This window comes from Marmota monax, unplaced genomic scaffold, assembly GCF_021218885.2.
Source record: "Marmota monax isolate L192 unplaced genomic scaffold, Marmota_monax_Labrador192_F-V1.1 WCK01_AAM20220418_F8-fsc00215, whole genome shotgun sequence".
Taxonomy (NCBI): domain Eukaryota; kingdom Metazoa; phylum Chordata; class Mammalia; order Rodentia; family Sciuridae; genus Marmota; species Marmota monax.
Window position 1 is genome coordinate 1,469,628 of NW_026695214.1, and position 20,800 is coordinate 1,490,427.

The 20,800-nt window shown below is 47.9% G+C and overlaps 1 protein-coding gene across 1 annotated transcript; it reads right to left on the reverse strand.

Moving 5' to 3' along the window:
• Window positions 1-1,607: 1,607 nt before the first annotated feature.
• On the reverse strand, window positions 1,608-14,501 carry Znf470 (zinc finger protein 470). Its single transcript, XM_046430928.2, is given in 9 exon segments — window positions 1,608-1,866; window positions 1,869-1,963; window positions 1,965-3,504; window positions 5,672-5,767; window positions 5,915-6,022; window positions 8,805-8,883; window positions 8,980-9,104; window positions 12,488-12,577; window positions 14,365-14,501. Coding segments are annotated over 6 exon segments (2,124 nt in total). The 5' UTR covers window positions 8,863-8,883; window positions 8,980-9,104; window positions 12,488-12,577; window positions 14,365-14,501; the 3' UTR covers window positions 1,608-1,639.
• Window positions 14,502-20,800: the final 6,299 nt, after the last annotated feature.

The following is a 20,800-nucleotide window of genomic DNA, read 5'->3' on the forward strand; positions in this document are numbered from 1 at the left end:
TCTTAATACACTGAGCCACGCATTGTTAGTTCCAGTGACGCCTGGAGGTTCCTCTTTACTTCTGCTGATGGCGGCACGGGGGTCTTATCCAAAATTGCATGGCATGTGAATAATTTCTCAACAGGGCTGCTACCAAGAGGAAATTCCCCCACAGCCTCTCCATCACTGTGTCCCAGTTCTCCCTTCAACACCTCTCACTCCACAGCCCCTGTGTCTGAGCAGCAGGCACCTACACCCAGCACTCCCTAGCACCTTCCTTAGATGGTGGCTCTCTGTGGCACCTGTGTTTGTCAAATAGTATTTAAGCCTTTGTTCTCTCCCACCAGTCTGTGAGGTACAGTTTTTGTCTACCTCCTACTCCAGCCCATCTCCACTACCTAAAACTGTGCCTGGCACATTAGTAAGTGCTCAGTTAACATCAACTGAATGATCGCTAATTTCTAACCCAAACTACATTTCTCTCTATAACCACAAATCTAGGCAGATTTGTTGGACTCAAGAATGTCACCTTAAAAAATATTGGGATTTATATTGTAATACCAATAAATCTGCATATTTAACTGGAGGAGAAATAGCTTTACCCAACTGAGTATTTCTATATAGAAGCATGACTAGCCTTCCAACTTTTTCTTTTTTTGGTGATACTGGAGAGTGAGCCCAGAGGAGCTTTACCATTGAGCTACATCCCCACCCTTTTGAGGATCTCAAACTTGAGATCCTCCTGCCTCAGTGTCCCAAGCCACTGGGATTATTATACTTGTGCACCACTGCTCCTGGTAACTTTTTACTATCTTAAAAATTCAACATCTATATTCAGAATTAATTGCAGTATTTCTGTTTGGGTATGTCTTGTCAATCTCAGGAACAAGATAGGAAATTTTAATGCAGGTTTTTTTTTCTCCCCTGGAGGGGGAATTTGGTGTTGTTTTGGTACTGGGGACTGAACCCAGGGGTGCTTAGCCACTGAGCCACATCCCCAGCCCTTTTTAGTTTTTGAGATAGGGTCTTGCTAAGTTTCTTGGGGCCTCACTAAGTTGCTGAGGTTGGCCTAAAACTTGCAATCCTCCTTCCTCAGCATCCTAATCCACTGGGATTAAAGGCATACACCTTGATATTATTATAGTATTTCAGTGTTCTACAGCCATTAAAACACTCCAGAACTTGTCTGTGCTACTGTGTGTGTGTATGTGTTTTCTTTCATGGCTACTAACCTATCAAAGCTTCCTTCTCAGTTTTGCTACCACTACCCACTGGCTAGTCCAGTGTGCTTCCAGAAGCTTCTGTTCTAACTGGCTTATTCTCTAAGTCACAGTGAAGAAAGAACACCTGGGCTGCTGCATAAACGTACATGTTTACAGGAGAGGGGAGCCACCCTATTACCTTATGCGTGGGAACCTTTCATTCTGAGAGTACTCATGACTCAGGGAGAGTGGAGGTTCCAGTCTGCTCTAAAGCTGCAGGTTTCTTACCTTGACCTATGGTTCTCTTTTTTGAAAATGGTTGTAAGAAAACTTTTACCTAAATGACTAGCATTTATGTAGTGCCAATTGTATGTCAGGACTGTGTGCAAACCCTTAAAAAGATGACCTCCTCTGTTTTTTAAAGTGTTTTAAATGGAAAAGAAACAGGAACATGTATTTTATTTTAAAAGATTGAGCTGGAATCGTGCCACACTGTAGAAGTCCAAATGAAATTGGGTAGCGGACTGGAAACGGCAGCCTAGAGGCACGTGGAGGACGGCTCCCGGGGACCTGGTGGCCCGGCGCGGGGAGCGGGGAAGGGCTGGGGAGGTGGCTGCGGAGTGTGCACACTGAAGGTGGGCAGGATGCGCACTCTGCCTGAAGGCCTTCCCGCAGGCTGCGCACGGTAGGGCCTTTCCCCAGTGTGGGTCCTCTGACGCCGAGTCAGAGGGGCCACCTGGCTGAAGGCCTTGCTGCGGTCCTTACAGTCATGCGGCCTCTCTCGCATGGACTCTCTGATGCAGAGCCAGGGACTTACGATGGATAAAGGCTTTCCCACAAACGCCACACTCGAAAGGCTGCTCGCCGGTGTGACGGCATCCATGACAGACCAGGGATGCCCTCTGTCCGAAGGCCTTCCCACACTCAGGACACTCGTGGGGCCTTCTGCCAGTGTGCCCCCGCTGGTGCTGCACGAGGTGTGCCATCTGGCTGAAGGCCTTGCCGCAGGCCCGGCACGCGAAAGGCCTCTCCCCGGTGTGCACCTTCCGGTGCTGCGCCAGGTGTGAGTTCTGGCTGAAGGCCTTGCTGCAGTCCTGGCACGCGAACGGCTTCTCGCCCGTGTGCACCCTCCGGTGGTGGGCAAGGTGGGTGCTCTGCCGGAAGGCCTTCCCGCAGTCCTGGCACGCGTAGGGCTTCTCGCCCGTGTGGACTCGCTGGTGCAGCGTGAGCGAGCCGCGGTGGCTGAAGGCCTTCCCGCAGGCGGCGCACCGGTAAGGCTTCTCCCCCGTGTGGACCCGCTGGTGCACGGTCAGGGACGAGCTGTGGCTGAAGGCCCTCCCACACTGGCCGCACCTGTAGGGCCTCTCCCCGGTGTGGACCCTCCCGTGCTGGAGGAGGCCTGCGTGGTCCGTGAAGGCCTTCCCGCAGTCCGCGCAGTGGAAGGGCTTCTCCCCATTGTGGTAGTACCGCTGGTGCCGCACCAGGGAGGCCTTCTGCCTGAAGGTCTTCCCGCAGTCCGTGCACCCGAAGGGCCTCTTCCCAGAGTGGACCCTGCGGTGGTGGGCCAGCGAGGAGCGGTCGCCGAAGGCCTTCCCGCACTGCACACACTGGAAGGGCCTCTCCCCCGTGTGCACCCTCCGGTGCTGCGCCAGGTGTGCGGGCTGGCCGAAGGCCTTGGCGCACTGCGGGCAGCGGAACGGCCTCTCCCCGGTGTGGACCCGCCGGTGCTGCGCCAGGTGAGCGTTCTGGCTGAAGGCCTTCCCACACTGGGCACACTCGAAGGGCCTCTCTCCCGTGTGGACTCGCCGGTGCTGGGCAAGGTGGGCGTTCTGGCTGAAGGCCTTCCCACACTCGGCACACTCATAGGGTCTCTCTCCAGTGTGGATTCGCTGATGAAGAGTAAGGGTAGAAACTTTGCTGAACATTTTCTCACAGTCGTTACATTTCAAAAGTTTCTTTTCTCCATAGACTTGCTTGGGTTTTTTGGGAACTGAATGTGTTTTCTTATCTGTATCAAAATCACACCTTCTCTGCCCCCTGGGAACAATCTGTGTTATGTAAGACACTGTATTCTGATGACAATGGGTTCTGGATTTGGTAGAACGGTCTCTTTTCTCAACATGGGTATCCACATGAGTGACTGTCTCCTGACCTACCAGCTCCCTGTCCAGCAAGGGTCCACACTTCCAGTCTTCCCCAGAATGTGCACAACACTCAGGGTCACGGCTTGTCAGTCTTTCCATTACTGCAGCCTGGGATAATTTTTCCTCGTGCATGTCCCGATGTGGAGATGATTCCTTGGTCACCCCCACACACTCCAGGTCTGAAAGGTAGTAAGAAAACAAATATGTCCTTTATGCAGTGCTAGAAGAATGGAAACCTTCAAAATGAAAGCATGTGAATCAACCATGATGCCCACAGGAAGCACCTGCATCTGCTGTTTGCGAAGCCTTCTGACATGACACAGCCACCCCAGCACTCCGGGACAGACCCTGGGTGGCCGGGGTACTTACTGCGGCACCTTCTAGTCAAGATTTCACACCAACACTCACAATGGGAATTTGTCTGTGGTTTCCTTTTTCTGGTGCTTTTGGTAGATTTCAGCATCAAACATTATGCTGTCTTCATCAATCATTTTTCAAGCTCTTCTTTTTATTTTCTAAACTGAATGTTTCAGATGATGGTTATATTTTCCCTAAGGGTCTCTTAGATAGACTCACAAAACTGTTTCAGGCTGCGACCTCTTTTCTTGGGAGAGGCATCCACAGGCGATTTCCTGCAATTTGCTGGCAGAAATGGTCTGTTCAGATGCTCTCTCTCATGGTGTCAGCTGTGCCACTTTAGATTCGCCTTCATCCAGGTTTTCAAATTAATTAGAGGGTTGAGGAAAGCAGATGCATATGATTGGTTTTTTCCTTATATATTTTTGGGTTTTTATGTTTTCAATCATTTGTCCTGACGATTTTTATATTTTACTGGTTTTCTAAAGAGGCACATATTTGATTTATTTGCATCAGATCTGTTTTATAATCATTTATTCCCACTTTTATCTTTAGAAGCAGAAGTCACTATATGTGAGTTATTTTGGTTTTCATTAGATTCACTTTGTTCTTGTTCTACTACCTTGATCTTATTTAATTACTTATCAATTAATGTGCATAGCTATGGCCACATGTGACTTACTAACAATCCTCTTCTTGAAACTCTGAGAACTGAAAGCAGGAAGAGGTCACACAACAGGCCACAGAATAAACTTTGACCCTCTCACATGAGGCTCATTCCCCTCCAATATTCTTTTATTTTTGTTTGTTTGTTTTTGTTCCAGGGATTGAACCCTGGGGCACTTAACCACTGAGCCACATCCCCAGCCCTTTATGATTTTTATTTTGAGTCAGGGTCTCACTAAGTTACTTAGGGCCTTGCTAAGTTGCTAAGGCTAGTTTTGAATTGCAATCCTCCTGCATCAGCCTCCCAAGTTGCTGGTTATGGGCAAACACCACTTCATTCATATATATATATATATATATATATATATATTTTTTTTAGTTGTTGATATACCTTTATTTGCTTTATTTATACGCGGTGCTGAGAACTGAACCCAGTGCCTCACACATGCCAGGCAAGTGTACTACCACTGAGCCCCATGTCTTTGTGTCTTTTATCTAAGTTTCTAAACCAGAAAAACCGCTCTAACACAAAGTGAGGAAATAAAAAGTTTTCTGAAGAAAACAGCCCCAAATGCCAGTCAGTACAAGGGGAAAAGATGGGACACATGGGAAGAGTTAACACTCGTGAACTAATTTCTCCATCTTCCTTAGGAGTACCAAGGGAAATATTCTGAATTTCAGGTGGATAAAGTTGAAAATACAGATAAAAAATATATAGACAAAGAAGTAACAACTTATAGAACTAAAAATATTTCCAATCAAGAGGTAGTGTGGGATGAAGTCAAATAAGAAAAAAAAAAAAACAAACATAATAAACAAAATAAGAATAATAAAAGAAACATCAAAGAGAAAAATAATTACAGGCGGAAGAAAGACTATAGCTATTATACATGTTAACATAATAAATCATCTTTTAAAAAAAATATTTTAAAAATTAAAAAAAAAAACATGAATTTGTCAAAGAATTCAGAAATGTTTAAGGGCAGGGGTAAGTATAACAACATGAGCACGACTAGGAAAGCATCAATAAACATAAGTCCAGAAAGAGATCCTGGCGCATACAGAGCATCAGTGGGGAAGAGAAGAGCTCTTAAAACATGGGATCAGAGGCTGGGGATGTGGCTCAGTTGGTAGGGTGCCTGCCTCGCATGCACAAGGCCCTGGGTTCAATTTCCAGCACCACACACACACACACACACACACACACACACACACAAAAGTGGCACTAGAAGTGTCAACTTGAGAGGGAGTGAGGGGATTTTCCAACACACACCGGCGAAGACACTCGAGGATAGACTCAGCCTCTCACCACCCAGCACTCACCTGGGCACAGGCCCCTGACTACTTCTCCTGGCATCGTCCAGGGCTCCTTCTCCTGCTCCAGTAAGTGGACCACATCTGGTTTAGAAATGCAGAGACCTGCATATGAGACATGAAATCGGCCACGCTGTGGAGAGTCGAGAGTACGACCCTGGACCAACGGTCCTGAAGAAGAGGGACAGTGAGGGAAAGGCGACAGAGGCAGGCCCGGCTGCTGGGCAGGGAGCAGGAGAGCACGGTACTCACCCACGGAGACCAGGCTCCGGTAGGTCTCCAGCATCACCTTCCTGTACAGGCTCCTCTGAGCAGGGCTCAGCCACTCCCACTCCTCCTGGGAGAAGTCTATGGCCACGTCTGTGAAAGTCACAAACACGGTCCTGCTCAGTCAGTGCTCACCACACCAGGTGTTCTCTGGGAAACGGGCGTCCTGTTCCCACAGGGGGTAAGTCTCTGTACCCAGGTTCTAAATGACCCCGTCAGGAAGTTACTGGACGATTCTTCCGCCTACTCATATTGTATCTGCTGGGGAAGGATGAGCAGAGACAGCAAGACAGCCCCGAGGCCAAGCCACCCAGGTCCAGGATGGAGAGACATAAGACAGCCCCGAGGCCAAGCCACCGAGGTCCAGGATGGACAGACAGCAAGACAACCCCAAGTCCAGGCCACCCAGGTCCAGGATGGAGAGACAGCAAGACAGCCCCGAGGCCAAGCCACCCAGGTCCAGGATGGAGAGACACAAGACAGCCCCGAGTCCAGGCCACCCAGGTCCAGGATGGAGAGACAGCAAGACAGCTCCAAGTCCAGGCCACCCAGGTCCAGGATGGAGAGACAGCAAGACAGCCCCGAGTCCAGGCCACCCAGGTCCAGGATGGAGAGACAGCAAGACAACCCCGAGGCCAAGCCACCCAGGTCCAGGTTGGACAGACAGCAAGACAACCCCAAGTCCAGGCCACCCAGGTCCAGGATGGAGAGACAGCAAGACAACCCCGAGGCCAAGCCACCCAGGTCCAGGATGGACAGACAGCAAGACAACCCCAAGTCCAGGCCACCCAGGTCCAGGATGGAGAGACAGCAAGACAGCCCCGAGGCCAAGCCACCCAGGTCCAGGATGGAGAGACACAAGACAGCCCCGAGTCCAGGCCACCCAGGTCCAGGATGGAGAGACAGCAAGACAGCTCCAAGTCCAGGATGGAGAGACAGCAAGACAGCTCCAAGTCCAGGATGGAGCGACAGCAAGACAACCCCAAGTCCAGGCCACCCAGGTCCAGGATGGAGAGACAGCAAGACAACCCCAAGTCCAGGCCACCCAGGTCCAGGTTGGAGCTACAGCAAGACAGCCCCGAGTCCAGGCCACCCAGGTCCAGGATGGAGAGACAGCAAGACAACCCCAAGTCCAGGCCACCAAGGTCCAGGTTGGAGCTACAGCAAGACAGCCCCAAGTCCAGTCCACCCAGGTCCAGGTTGGAGCTACAGCAAGACAGCCCCAAGTCCAGGCCACCCAGGTCCAGGATGGAGAGACAGCAAGACAACCCCGAGTCCAGGCCAGCAAGGTCCAGGATGGAGAGACACAAGACAGCCCCGAGTCCAGGCCACCCAGGTCCAGGTTGGAGCTACAGCAAGACAGCCCCGAGTCCTGTCGAGGAAGCCTCGCCTATTAGTTGTGTTTCTGACCACTGAAGCACTTCTCAGGGCTCAGGAGAACAGTTGACTGTGTTTCCACTTAGACCCCTTCCACCGCACATCCTCACTCCTCAGGTTCCAAAGTCCCTCTGGTAGAGGATCTGTTTGAACAATTCTTTTAGAATTCTAACAATAGATTCTCTTAGATTTCCTTCATTTGAGAAAGCATTCCACGCTCAGTCCTGGAGGCTACTCTTAGGACCTGAGATTCTGGGTTGACAGTCTTCTGAGAACCTGTAAAAACCTGCACCCTGCCACGCGGCTTCCATGCTTCTGAGAAGTCAGAGTCACTCCAATCACTTCTGACCTGCATGTTACGCACTGTGCTTCTCTAGCTGTTTTCTGAGATTTCTTTTTGTCTTTAGTTTTCAGCAGTTTTTTCTGAAGCTCCCAGGCAGGGATTTCTTTGAGTTTACCATGTTGGGGTTTGTTGACTTCAATGGTCCACAGGTTTATAAGTTTCACCAAAGTGAGACATTTTCAGCCACTGTTTCTTCAAATATTTGTACCTCCACTCCACTTGCTTCATCCTTTTGGGATCCTAATGGTACCCGTCAGACTTCTGGTACCATCCCACAGGGCTCTGAGGCTCCGTGCCCCTTCTTCCTCCGTTGTTCACATTAGACAACTCCTGTTCATCTTCAAGGTCACCAACTCTCTTCTCTGTCACCTCCATCCTCCCTTTAAGCCCACCCAGTAAGTCTAATTTTGATTAGCACATTTTTCATTTCTTATTTACATTTTCCATTTCTCTCCTGAGATGTTTCATCTTTCCATTTTATAATAGGTGCTTTAAAGTATTTATCAGATCACACTGATGTATCTGCTGTCTCTTCCTTTTTGAATTAAGATGGGATTACCCCTGTCTTTTGGTAAGCTGAATAATTTTAGATGGGAGGCTAGACATTTTGGATATTATGGTTTTTTGTTTTTTTATAACTTTATTTATTTATTTATCCATTCATTCATTTACTTATTTGTGGTACAAACCCAGAACCTCATAGGTGCAAGGCAAGGGCTCTGAAACTGAGCCACAGCCCCAGCCTTTGGATATGATGTTATGAGACTTTTTTTTTTTTTTTTTAAGTACTGTGAAGAATGTTGACATTTTGTTTTGGCTACAAGTTCCAACCAACCTTCTCTAGGTTTGTGTTTCAACATAAGTTCAACTTACACATACAAGTGTCATGTGCACAAAGAACTTAGTTCTTCAACAATAATCAAATGATGCCTTCTTTAGGTAATGTTCATAGTATTTACCATATACCAAGTACTTTTATAAGCACTTAAAACATATTAACTCGTTAATCCTCACAACAACCCTATAATCAGATACAATTACTATTTCCATTTTTGCGGGGACAAGTGCATGGAGGACTGCATACATGGCATATTAAGGTGTTTGAGTGGCAGGCCACTCCCCTCCTGCTAGGTGTCTGAGCAGCAAACTGCTTACCTTGTAGGCACAGACCTGTGTGTGAGGCCATGTGTTGCAGTCCCTGTGCTTGCTCCATGGCCCACTCCTCAATTGGTCACTGCAAAGACAGCAGAAATTGCATGGGTGGCTGCCTGTAATTTGCTTAGCTACTTCCCGAATATATGTGCATGGTAACTGTGCAATAAAATCAGACCTGCTTCCTGCTTGGTCTCTGGAGGTCTTGATTAGCAACTTTGCAACCACACTCTCCTCTACCCTGTTCTGTGGACCTTCTCGCTGGACAAGAGAGAGCCCACGCACATTGTATACTTGAGAAGACTGAAATTAAACAACTGAAATTAATGCGACATACTTAGCATTTAGTGCAGTTAGAATTCATACCCAGGCAGTCTGGTTCCAGAGTCCACATTACAAACCTTTATGCCACTCTTAAAATGTTTTTCCCTGGGTCGGTTGATAGGGTGCTTGCCTTGCATGCACAAGGCCCTGGGTTCAATCCCCAGCACCACAAAAACTAAATTTATTTTTCCCTGATAATGAACAACAATGTTGTTTAAAATATTTAGCTGGGCACAGTGGCACACCCCTATAATCCCTGTGATTCAGGAGGCTGAGGCAGGAGTATCACAAATTTGAGGCCAGCCTCAAAAATTTAGCAAGACTCTGACTCAGAATAAAAACTAAAAAATGGCTGGAATATGGCTCACTGGTAAGAGTGTCCCTGGGTTCAATCCCTAGTACTGCTAAATAAATAAATAAAGGAAGGAAGAAAGGAATTAAAGAAAGAAATATGGATGTATTTAAATGCTCCAAGGAACAAGTCCCAATGGCAGTGTACCTTTTGGGGCATTGTACCTAAGAAAAACTGTCATGCTATTACCATGAGTCACTCATTATGTCTTTGCTATAAAATAAAAACAATGGAGGACTGAGGATATAGCTCAGTTGGTAGAGTGCTTGCCTTCCATGCACAAGGTCCTGGGTTCAATCCTCAGCACCCCCCACACACACACACACAAATACATAAATAAAATAAAATAAAAATAATTGAACGATTCCAAATTATTTTTATTTGATTGATTTTCTAAGTTTATAAATTTGATGATTTCTTATAATAATCAATTTGCTTAAAATTAAACCAGAGAAACCAAAAGGAAAAGACAGTGAGAAAGATCAAGATGCAAGAACACTTTTGACCAAAAATCTCCCTTACAAAGTCACTCAGATTGAATCAAAAGAAGTGTTTCAAGAGGCCATGAGGATAGGATCAGTCAGCAAGGATGGGGAAAGGAGAGGGACTGCTCACATGGAATTTAACAGAAGGTAATGCAGAAAAAACCTTGAAAGCCAAGCAGGGGACAGCGATGGACAGGCAATTTGCTTCCCTCTACTAAACTGGAAGAGAAAGATCAAAATTAAGACTACAGAGATGGAAAGAACACCACCTGGAGTGGTGATCAAAACTCTGGTTTTAAGCAACCTCTTTTACTCTGCAACAGAAGAAACTCTTCAGGAAGTGTTTGAGAAGGCAACTTTTATCAAAGTACCCCAGAACCAAAACGGCAAATCTAAAGTGTATGCATTTGTAGAGTTTGCTTCATTTGAAGATGCAACAGAAGCTTTAAATTCTTGTAATAAAAGGGAAATTGAGGGTACTGTAATCAGGCTGGAGTTGCAAGGACCAGGGAATGGCCTAATGCAGGAAGCCAGACATTGAAAATGCTGTCAAAGGTTGGCCTGAGGATACCACCCAAGAAGCCTTAAAGGAATCATTTGACTGCTCTATTCCTGCAAGGATAGTCAATGACCAGGAAACTGGGTCCTCCAAAGAGTTTGGTTTTGTAGACTTCAACAGTGAAGAGGATGCCAAAGCCGCCAACGAGGCTGTAGAAGATGGGAAATTGATGGACACAGTTACCTTGGACTGGGCCATGCCTAGAGGGAAAGGTGGCCTTGGGGGTCATGGTAGAAGCAGAAGAGGCTTCTGAGGCAGGGTTGGTGGCCAAGGAGACAGGGGGAGGAGGAGACCACAAGCCACAAGGAAAGAAGACAGAGTTTGAACAGTTTCTTCTGTCCCTCTTCCATTTGAAAGAAAGGACTCTGGGGTTTTTAACTCTGAATGACAGAGCCCTCTGAGGACCTTCTAAGACAGTGCACAGTCCTATGGTCTGCTTGGAAATCCACACAGATGACATTTCAAAAGGAGGTACCCTGTTGGATATGACAGGATGTTCACATGAACTTTTTAAAGAGATGACTGATACAGCTTACCCTTATCTGTAAGTTTTGAATTTATATTGTTTCATCTCACACACAAAACTGTTTTTTTCCCTACAAATAGTTTTTTGTTTTATTTTTGTATTAGGAGGTTGTAAAGGAAAGCAAAATGTTTTATGATTTTTGCTCCAGTGACATTAGAACAAATTGAAAGTCCTAATCTCTGGTGCCAGACTTGTAAAAATAATAATAATAATCAATTTGCTGATGGAACTATCAGTTTATTCAGAATATAAATTAAGTTTAATTTATATTAAACTTAAGTTTAAGCTTCTACTACTGGTCATAAAAATGTTAATAATAAAAATAATATGAAAGTAAAGTAAGTTTAAGAACTCTAATCTACAAACAATAAAAAACTAGAAATTTAGTCAAAGAAAACAATCAGAAATGAGAGCAAAAATTCAACCACAAGAGTAATCACTGTAACACAATTAAACAGCAAAACGCTGACCATAATTTACCAATGGAACAACAACTGGCTGATTATAGATTGTGGTGTTTACCCTAGAGAGAAAGGAGGATGTAGAGTTTTCCCTGGCATTTTAAGATGACCCAGGCTGCACAGTCAGGTGGGAGGGGAACCTGCATCCCACCTGTGACTGTAGATCTCCTCTGCTGCCTTCAAGATGAGACTCAGGAACCCTTCCTCTGCCACATACTCCCAACCCTTCCCCTCTGGGCATGAGCAGGACCGCAAGTCACATCCCACACAAGGATCCCTCTGCAGAGGTAAGAGCTAGAGTGAGAAGAGCCCTCTTGACAGAGGGTGTGGTCCTCACCAGTCCAGGAAGGGGCCCCTTTCCTCCCATTCCCCCTGGAAGCACCGTGGGGGTATCAGCGGCCCTCCCACCACTCCACAACATTATCACGTCATATGTGTCTGCTGCCTTTCCATTTCTCTAAGAAACTACAAGTTCTTGGGGAGCCACAACAGAGACTTAGGAGCCCGGCACAGTGGCTCTTAAAAATTTCCTTAGGACTGTTCTTCTGCTTCGTCGGATGCCTAAAGAAAGACTAAGTACAAAGAAAGGGCTTACACTTGGTCATTTCTTGAATGGAAAACATAAACACCAAGGAGGAAGAAGAGGAAGAACCTCTGAGAGTCCACTGGACTCTTTGAGTCTACCCCTGAAGTCTCAGCATTCACCAGAAATGCAAGAAATGGGAAACAGGCCCCAAGGTGAAACTGTTTTTTTTTTTTTGTTTGTTTGTTTGTTTGTTTTTGATAGGGCCTCACTAAGTTGCTCAAGCTGCTCTTGAACTTGCATTCCTCCTGCCTCAGCCTCCTAGTTGCTGGGATTATAGGTATGCACCACCATGCCTGCCTGGAACTCTTAAATAGACAAGTTTCAGAAAAAAGCAAACTGAACAAAATCAGGAAAAGTGAGACTTTAGTGGGGAGAAAGGGAACATTAACTCACCGGGCACATGGCTTTAACAAGTTCAGTTCTTGTCACCTCCACTTCTTGCTGGCTCTTTATTTGGAAAAGGGCCTTGCCTCAAGCACAGAGCTGAAAGAGGAGAGAGTTGTGAGAGACCAAGTAGCACTAGGAATCACAGCGTAGAAACCTTCCCTTACCTTCAGCCGCATTTGCTTTTGCCCCCATCCCCACTCCATCTCCACAGACCAGATACCCACAGGGGAATTTGTAGCCTACAACTAGGGTTCCCCTCTGCTCTGGGTTTTCAGGTTGAACACAGCCAGTCCCTCTTCGTGCCTCTCTCTCTCAGCCACCTATTCACTAACAGAGATTTATGAGGTATGCTACATATATTAATCATCTCTTTTAATCTCCACAATCATCAAAGTAGAGGATATTGTCACCATTTTACAAAGGAAGTCTCTGGGCAAGTGAGAGCTTTTATGTAGTTACACAGCTCATAATTAGTAAGAATCAGTCAACAACCTAAGTCTTCCTGACTCTACCACACAAATTAATTGCTTGACACCAGAAAATATGCCCTCTTGCAAGAAACCAGGATTTGTCCAGATTCTACATGATGAATCCCTTGGAGAATGCCACTGTTCCCAGAGAGAGGCCTTACCTTTGATGTGACAAAACATCCTTGAGTGCAGAAAACTGTTCCAACAAAACTGTCATGAGACCTAAGTTCTCGTTTTGCTTTTGAGGCAAACTGCAGCTTTGATGAAGTTCCTCGATAACCTTAGCCATTCTTTTAATCAGGAAGAGGACAGTATCTAAATGAATTCTGGCTTCTTTCCCCAAAATTTAATTGCCTTCTAAAAGGATATTATAATGATGATAATAAGAATGAACTCTTACTTAGAACCATAAAGTTTAATAAATCTCCAAACTCACTTAGTGGAAGTTTGAAGATCTGAACTCTTAAAAATTATTTCCAGTCTCAATTGTTTCTGCAGTTGTCAAAAGTGGCTGGGAATACCTACTGCAGACAGTTACTGAGGGACAGTACAGAAGGGGCTCTGGAGGGCTGGGAGTGGAGCTCAGTGGAGGAGCCTGTGCTAGCATATGCAAGGCCCTGGGTTCAAACCCCAGCACCCCAGAGGAAAGAAAAAAAATCCTAGAAGGGGCTCTGGAGTCAGCCTGTCCTGGATCTGAATCCTGGTTCTTCAACTTATTAGTGATTACTTATCTTCTCATCCTCATCTGTAAGGACAGGTGGTCCCCACTTTATAAAGTCGTGCCTTTGCTGTTAACACTCCCAGAGGTCTTCAACAAGGTCTGGCACAGAGGCACTCATCAAAGGTGAGCCATTCTAACCCCGCGGCGGAAAGCAAGCAAAGAACAAGGGCTAGGTGGCTAGGGGCAGCAATTTGTCCCCCTCTTTAATGACCTGGAGACAGTGACAGAGGAAGTCTGAAGGATGGGAATAGTCTCTGGCACTGACTCGAACGTGACTACGCCACGGACGAGACGGAATCGCTCCGCATTTCGAGGTGAAGTGCGAACCCTGCGTCCCTCCGCAGACCAATTCCCTGGTGGACGGGACAAGGACCCCGGAAGGAAAATCCTAAGGGCTGACAGGGTGGCGCTAGAGCAGCCGAGGACCCGGAGGACGCCGGTAACGGGGAGCATTCTCGTGTTGGCGCCCTGGGCCCACGACCTGAACTGGGGGGCACACCTGGTGAGGTGACGCTGCGAGTCACGCTCCCCTTCTGAACTCGCTCCACGCTCTGCACCAAGGTGACCCACCAACCCCGCGGACTCCGGCATCCACCAGCCCTGGGGACCAGGGACAGCCTCCTCCAGTACTCGGACCCCAAAGGACAGCACCCAGGCCTCCATTTCCACTCTTTCGGGCGCACCCAACCCACCGTCTCTCAGCTCCGGCGAGTTCCCAGGGTCTCCGCGGCGTGGGGGCGCGTCCTGCGCCGCCCCTCCGTCAGGCGGGCGAGCCCGAAAGGCCGGAAAGGCCGCGGCCGCAACCCCTCGCGACGCCTTCCAGGGCCCCAGGCTCCGGCCCACAGGGACTACGCAGGGCACCCGGGGCGACCCCTCCGGGAGCCCCGCCGACAGCTCCCACCTCCCGCTCGGGCCCTCCCCACGGCCCGGACAGGCCACCGCGCCAGACTCGCTCAGCCCCCGGACCCGAGACTTCCAGTCGCGGCCGGAAGTGCGTGTGTCCTGCCGCTTGGAGCCCTGGGAAGTGTGGTCTCGGAGGAGGCGGCCGGAAGTGGGGAAGCCGGGCGCCTGTGTGCTGCGCGCCGGGTGGGCCGGATGGAGGGGCTGCGCTTCTCAGGCCGGGGCCAGGACACAGGCGCTCGCGGGATCTCCGCCCGACCGGCGGGGAGCTGGACCCCTGGGCTGCGCGCCTGACTTCCGGGCGCCCGCCAGCACTGAGATTTCCTGGTGGGCGATTGATTTCCTGCCCACCAGCCCTGTGCTCGGACGGGGTCCGCGGGCGGAGGACGACCCGGCACTGCCCGGCCTCCCAGCGAGCGCCCCGAGGCACGGGCTGCCTTCCCCGGCCGGGCCCGCTGCGCAGCCCGCTCGTCGCTAGCGCGGCGTCAGCAGGCGGAGCGGGACGGGTGTTGAGCGCCCTGCGGCGGGGCCTGGGAGCCGCACCGCCGGCCGAGACCCCTGCCGGCGTCCCCGACCTCTGCCTGGCCACGGCTCGGCCGAGCTGGCCGAGAGGTCGACCCGAGGACACCGCCCTCAGCCTGACCTGAGGCCGCGGCGAGGGTAGCTGCGCGCCCTGGGTTCCCAACCATCGCTGCCGCCCGATGGTCACACCGGTCACACCGCTCGGCCGCCCTCCCCCTGCAGTGGGCATTCCTTTCCATCCAGGCAGCAGATGCAGAGGTGAGGGGTTGCCCCTCTGATCCAGAGTTCAGAAAGACCCCAGCTTACCTCGGGGCCCCCTCCTCCTGCCCACCTCTCCTCCTGCCCATCTCTTGCAAGGACACCATTTACCATGTTAGGAGCTGCCCTGTAAAGGGTCGCACATGGAAAGGAACCGTCCAACCCAAAGCCAGAGGGAACTGAGGCCCGCCAACAGTTAGGGAGTTTGGAAGCCGATTCTCCTCTAATGAAGCCTTCAGATAACTGGGTCCCTGGCCGACAGCATGACCACAGCTTTGGAAAAGACCCGGGACTCGAGGTTCCCAGCTCAGCTCTGCCTGGATTCCCTAGGGGGAGAACTGGGATGGTCAACAGCTGTCTCTCTGAGCCACTCAGAGGTAATCTCTTAGGAACAGTAGATAACACCGTCACAGCTCTTCTTCTATGACTTGGTGAATTAAAATAGAAAGTCAGTTGTCAAACACCATATTGATTAGAATTACAGTAACTGCTATTACAATTGAAGCCCAAATATCAATACCTTACCACAATATAAGTTTTTTCTCATAATAATCCATTGCTGGTGGTCTTAGGTGAGCAACCGCTCTCCTCCAAATTTTGGTTTAGAGACCCGGAGGTCTCCCATCTTTCAGCTTTGTCATTATATAAGATAGATTGTTCTCCCAGTGGGACAGAACATTCCTGTCTTCAGTAACCAGGTCACTTCTATTCCCAGGAAAGAAAGTTTATAGCCACACCTAGAAGCAAGTGTGGGCAGGGAACAGGATATGCCAGGCAGTCACAACCCGGAGCCAACTCCGGACAACAGAAAAGGAAGCACAGACTTGTGATCCTCTAGTCACATCATAGATACCCTTAGCAAAACCCACCTGTGACCTGGGGACCTCCATGCATCTGGTGTCAGGTACCCTCCAGTAAGGACTGCTCCACAAGCCCTCCCCAAGTGCCAAGCCCCCGGCCAGTGACTCCTGAGCACGGGTGAGACCGAGTGCCCTGCCCTGGAGTAGTCATGTTCTCCTGCTGGGTTGGAACCCAGTGCCTCACACATGCTCAATGGAGGGCAAATACCAGATTTATCATGACCACTCCACCATCTTCTTGCAGTTACCTGCCACCCTGTCATCCAGCTGCTGACTCAAAAGCAGCGTCTCACAGGAAGGGGAGACTCCATGTCCGAGGAGGAGACTGTGCCTCACATGCTGGTGCTCCTCAGCCCCAGGATGGACGGGGAGGCTGCTGGCCTCGCTGCAACTGACATTCAGGGCTGACATGGCCCCTCCAGCCTGGTAAAGCCTTCAAGTCCCTCAGGTCCTTGATATTGTGCAGAGTAATTTATAACTTTAAATACACTTTGAGAAATGATCCTACATTTCTGATGGTATGACTGGTAAAGGATAGTAAATAAGGATAGTAGATATATCTGGATATTAATTTTTTTCTGTATTCCACATTATAGGTCATATTGAATTCTGGTTTTGGGCTACCATCCCAGCAATATTGTTGAGGGACAATTAAGTTTTCAGTCAAAACGGGAGAAGGTAAGAATTAACTAGTAGGTTTCTTAAGGATGGGGAGGGTCAAAGTTTTCTAAGATCCTCGAGTCATTTTTTTTAATACCTTTTAGTTGTAGATGGACATAATACCTTTACTTACTCATCTTTGTGTGGTGCTGAGGATGGAACCCAGGGCCCCACACATGCTAGGTGAGCACTCTGCCACTGAGCTACACCCCAGCCCCTGAAGTCGTTCTTGATAGCCTTATTGCATGACATAATGGAGATGGCACTGGGAATCCATCATCATAGCTCAGCAGCCAAAGGCACCTGCTGACTGGTCTGGTTTTCAGAGGGAAGCCATGGTTGGAAACAGAGACGTTTCCCAGCATAGACATAAAGGTCTGGCTTCAGTTTCTTATGGTCAGAATTTCAAGCAGCCTTGAGCTGTGACTTTTAATTATATGATTTCATTATAAAACAAGTTATCACAACAATTTTGGAAGTAGCATCCCTCACATCACTTTCAGTTTTGGGTAGGTGCCTTTCAGTCCCTAATGCACAATGAACTTATGATCCTGCTCTGTAGAAATATCCTTTCCCACTCATGCATGGTAGCACATGCATGAATCCCGGGGACTAAGGAGACAGAGACTGAAGGATCGCAAGTTCAAGACCAGCTGGGCAACTTAGTGAGACCCTTAGTGACTTAGCAAGACCCTGTCTCAAAACACAAAGGCCTGGGGATGCAGCTGTGTATTCCAGCTACTCAGGGCTGAGACAGGAGGATCACAAGTTCAGGACCAATTTCTGTCTCTTGATCTACACTCTGCTTCTTTATAGCCTGATAATCATTCTCTATTATCAGCTTCTGTATTATCTAGCTTTCTTTGAGAACAATAGAACCTGAATTTAATGTAAAGTTAGAAATTAAATATTAGAAGAATACAAATGGCTTAAAGATTTAAAGAAGTAAAAAACCAGGGTGTGAGAAGGCAGGGCCCCAGTGACAAATGCTGGGACCTTCAGGTGCTGCCAACGGGTGCCTGAGTCCAAGCCCTTGCAGCCCAGGAGTGACACCTACACAGTAAGAGCTGGCACAGTGGGCGTCCGAGCCAGTGGCCGTGACTCCTGGCTGATGGCAGGCACTCCTGTGGACCGGCAGTTCATGAGGAGTCATGCTGGGCCCCGCTCCGTCCCTTCTCCAGTGAAACAATGAGACGTCTGGTTGGCTTGGCCGCAGGTGTGTGTGACTGCCGCTCACCAGAACAGGAACACTGAAGAGGAGGAGGCCTCGGAAAAGCCTGCGCGGAGGCTGAGGACCCAAGTTCCAGGCCAGCATCAACAACTTAGGGATACCTTGTCTCAAAACAAAAGGGCTGGAAACATCATAGTTCAGTGCGAAAGCTTCCATGGATTAAATTTCCAGTACCAAAAAGGAAAAAGCTAGGGAAAAAAATGTGTTGAAGAAAAAACAGACCAGCATGTAACTGAACGTGGTATGTGCACACATACATGCTCACATGTATCTGTGTGCTCGATATCCCTGTTGGCTCTGACTATAAGATCAGTACATATGTGAGGTTCTGCAAATGACATTTCATGTAGTAACTGGGGACAGCTCTTTACAGAAGTGTACATGGAGCTTAAACCCTTCCTACCAACTGTAAACTTCAGTATTATATTAAATATCAACTTAATCAGTATGCCCCCCCAGGACCCAGAAATCCTATTGTCATGATTTTTAAGATTCTGCAATAAACATTACATGTATTCCAATGAGACAAAGTTCCTAGACCTGGAATGACTCTCAAAAGAAGCACACACTTACAATGTTGATAGGTCATGCCACATTGCTGTCTAAAAGGCAGGATACAGATTTACACTGTTAGTGACAAACAGGACCTGTTTTCACATACTGACACCAGGATGGGATGTCATTCAAACTTTAGATTTTAATCCAAGAGTCAAGAAAAATTATTTTCATAATTTTTAATTATTCCCTGTTTAATGAGGGAAGAGCATCACAAAGTTTCTTAATTCACTTGAATGTAGCAGCTGTGACATACATTCTGGTATGTGCCATAAAGATCCCCCGTGACTTTTCATATTTAATGGTATTTTTCCTAAGTGGCATATTTTTAAATGAATTGTGTATATTTTCTGCCATTTGTTTTTTACATGTTTCTGGTGACTTTCACCATGATGGAGTTCTAAATCATTGCACAAGTCAACTATTCTTTTCCTTTACAGCTTCTAGGATGACCTGTGAAGACATCCTCTTTCCTGTATGTCTTCCAGGACTACGCATCCTACTTGTTGAAGGGTCCTCTTCGTGTGTCTTCCAGGACTGTGCGTCCTACATGGTGAAGGGTCCTCTTTCCTGTATGTCTTCCAGGACTACACGTCCTACATGGTGAAGGGTCCTCTTCCTGTGTGTCTTCCAGGACTACGCGTCCTACTTGGTGAAGGGTCCTCTTCCTTTGTGTCTTCTAGGACTACGTGTCCTACTTGGTGAAGGGTCCTCTTCCTGTGTCTTCCAAGACTGTGTGTCCTACTTGGTGAAGGGTCCTCTTCCTGTGTCTTCCAGGACTGTGTGTCCTGCTTGGTGAAGAGTCCTCTTCCTGTGTGTCTTCTAGGACTGTGTTCCTACATGATGACGGGTCCTCTTCCTGTGTGTCTTCCAGGATTGTGTGTCCTACTTGGTGAAGGATCCTCTTCCTGTGTGTCTTCCAGGACTCTGCGTCCTACTTGGTGAAGGGTCCTCTTCCTGTGTGTCTTCTAGGACTGTGTGTCCTGCTTGGTAAAGGGTCCTCTTCCTGGATGTCTTCCAGGACTACGTGTCCTTCTTGATGAAAGGCATCCTCTTATTGTGTGTCTTCCAGGACTGTGTGTCCTACATGGTGAAGGGTCCTCCTCCTGTGTGTCTTCTAGGACTACGCGTCCTGCTTGGTGAAGAGTCCTCTTCCTGTGTGTCTTCTAGGACTGTGTTCCTACATGATGACGGGTCCTCTTCCTGTGTGTCTTCCAGGACTCTGCGTCCTACTTGGTGAAGGGTCCTCTTCCTGTGTGTCTTCTAGGACTGTGTGTCCTGCTTGGTGAAGGGTCCTCTTCCTGGATGTCTTCCAGGACTGCGTGTGCTACATGGTGAAAGGTTCTCTTCCTGTGTGTCTTCCAGGACTACATGTCCTACATGGTGAAGGGTCCTCTTCCTGTGTGTCTTCTAGGACTCTGCGTCCTGCTTGGTGAAGGGTCCTCTTCCTGTGTCTTCCAGGACTGCGTGTGCTACATGGTGAAAGGTTCTCTTCCTGTGTGTCTTCCAGGACTACATGTCCTACATGGTGAAGGGTCCTCTTCCTGTGTCTTCCAGGACTGCGTGTCCTACATGGTGAAGGGTCCTCTTCCTGTGTGCCTTCTAGATCTATATGCCCTACTTGGTGAAGATGTGCATTTCTTTTTGGTTCCTCCTACATATGATTTCATATGAGAGATGTTAAGTACTACTGCCTCACATTTATCTTAAGGAGTAAGCCTTCTTGGGGAAGGCATCTTCTGTCTCCCTGTGACAATGACCTTACAGAGATCTAAATACAACTCTTTCACATTTATCTTAAAGACTGTATGTCCTACATACTGAACGTACCCTTTCATGTATGCCTCTGACACAGAGTTTTATGGCAGCATCACCTACCAAATCTCATATGTAAAGAAAACTATCTCAGCCAATATCAACATACCAGTATCACATACTAAATTTCATATGCAAAGAAAACTCTTTCAAGTATATCTTGGTTTTTCTTGCCTAGTTGTGCTTCCTTGTGTTATTTCAGGACAACCATCAACAATCATTATAGTAAACATATCTACTGGAATTCCATTTGGGATATATAATTTACAATCATTTAAGTAGAATTGAATATTTCATCTATTTTTCCTTTTTATTGACATGTTCTAT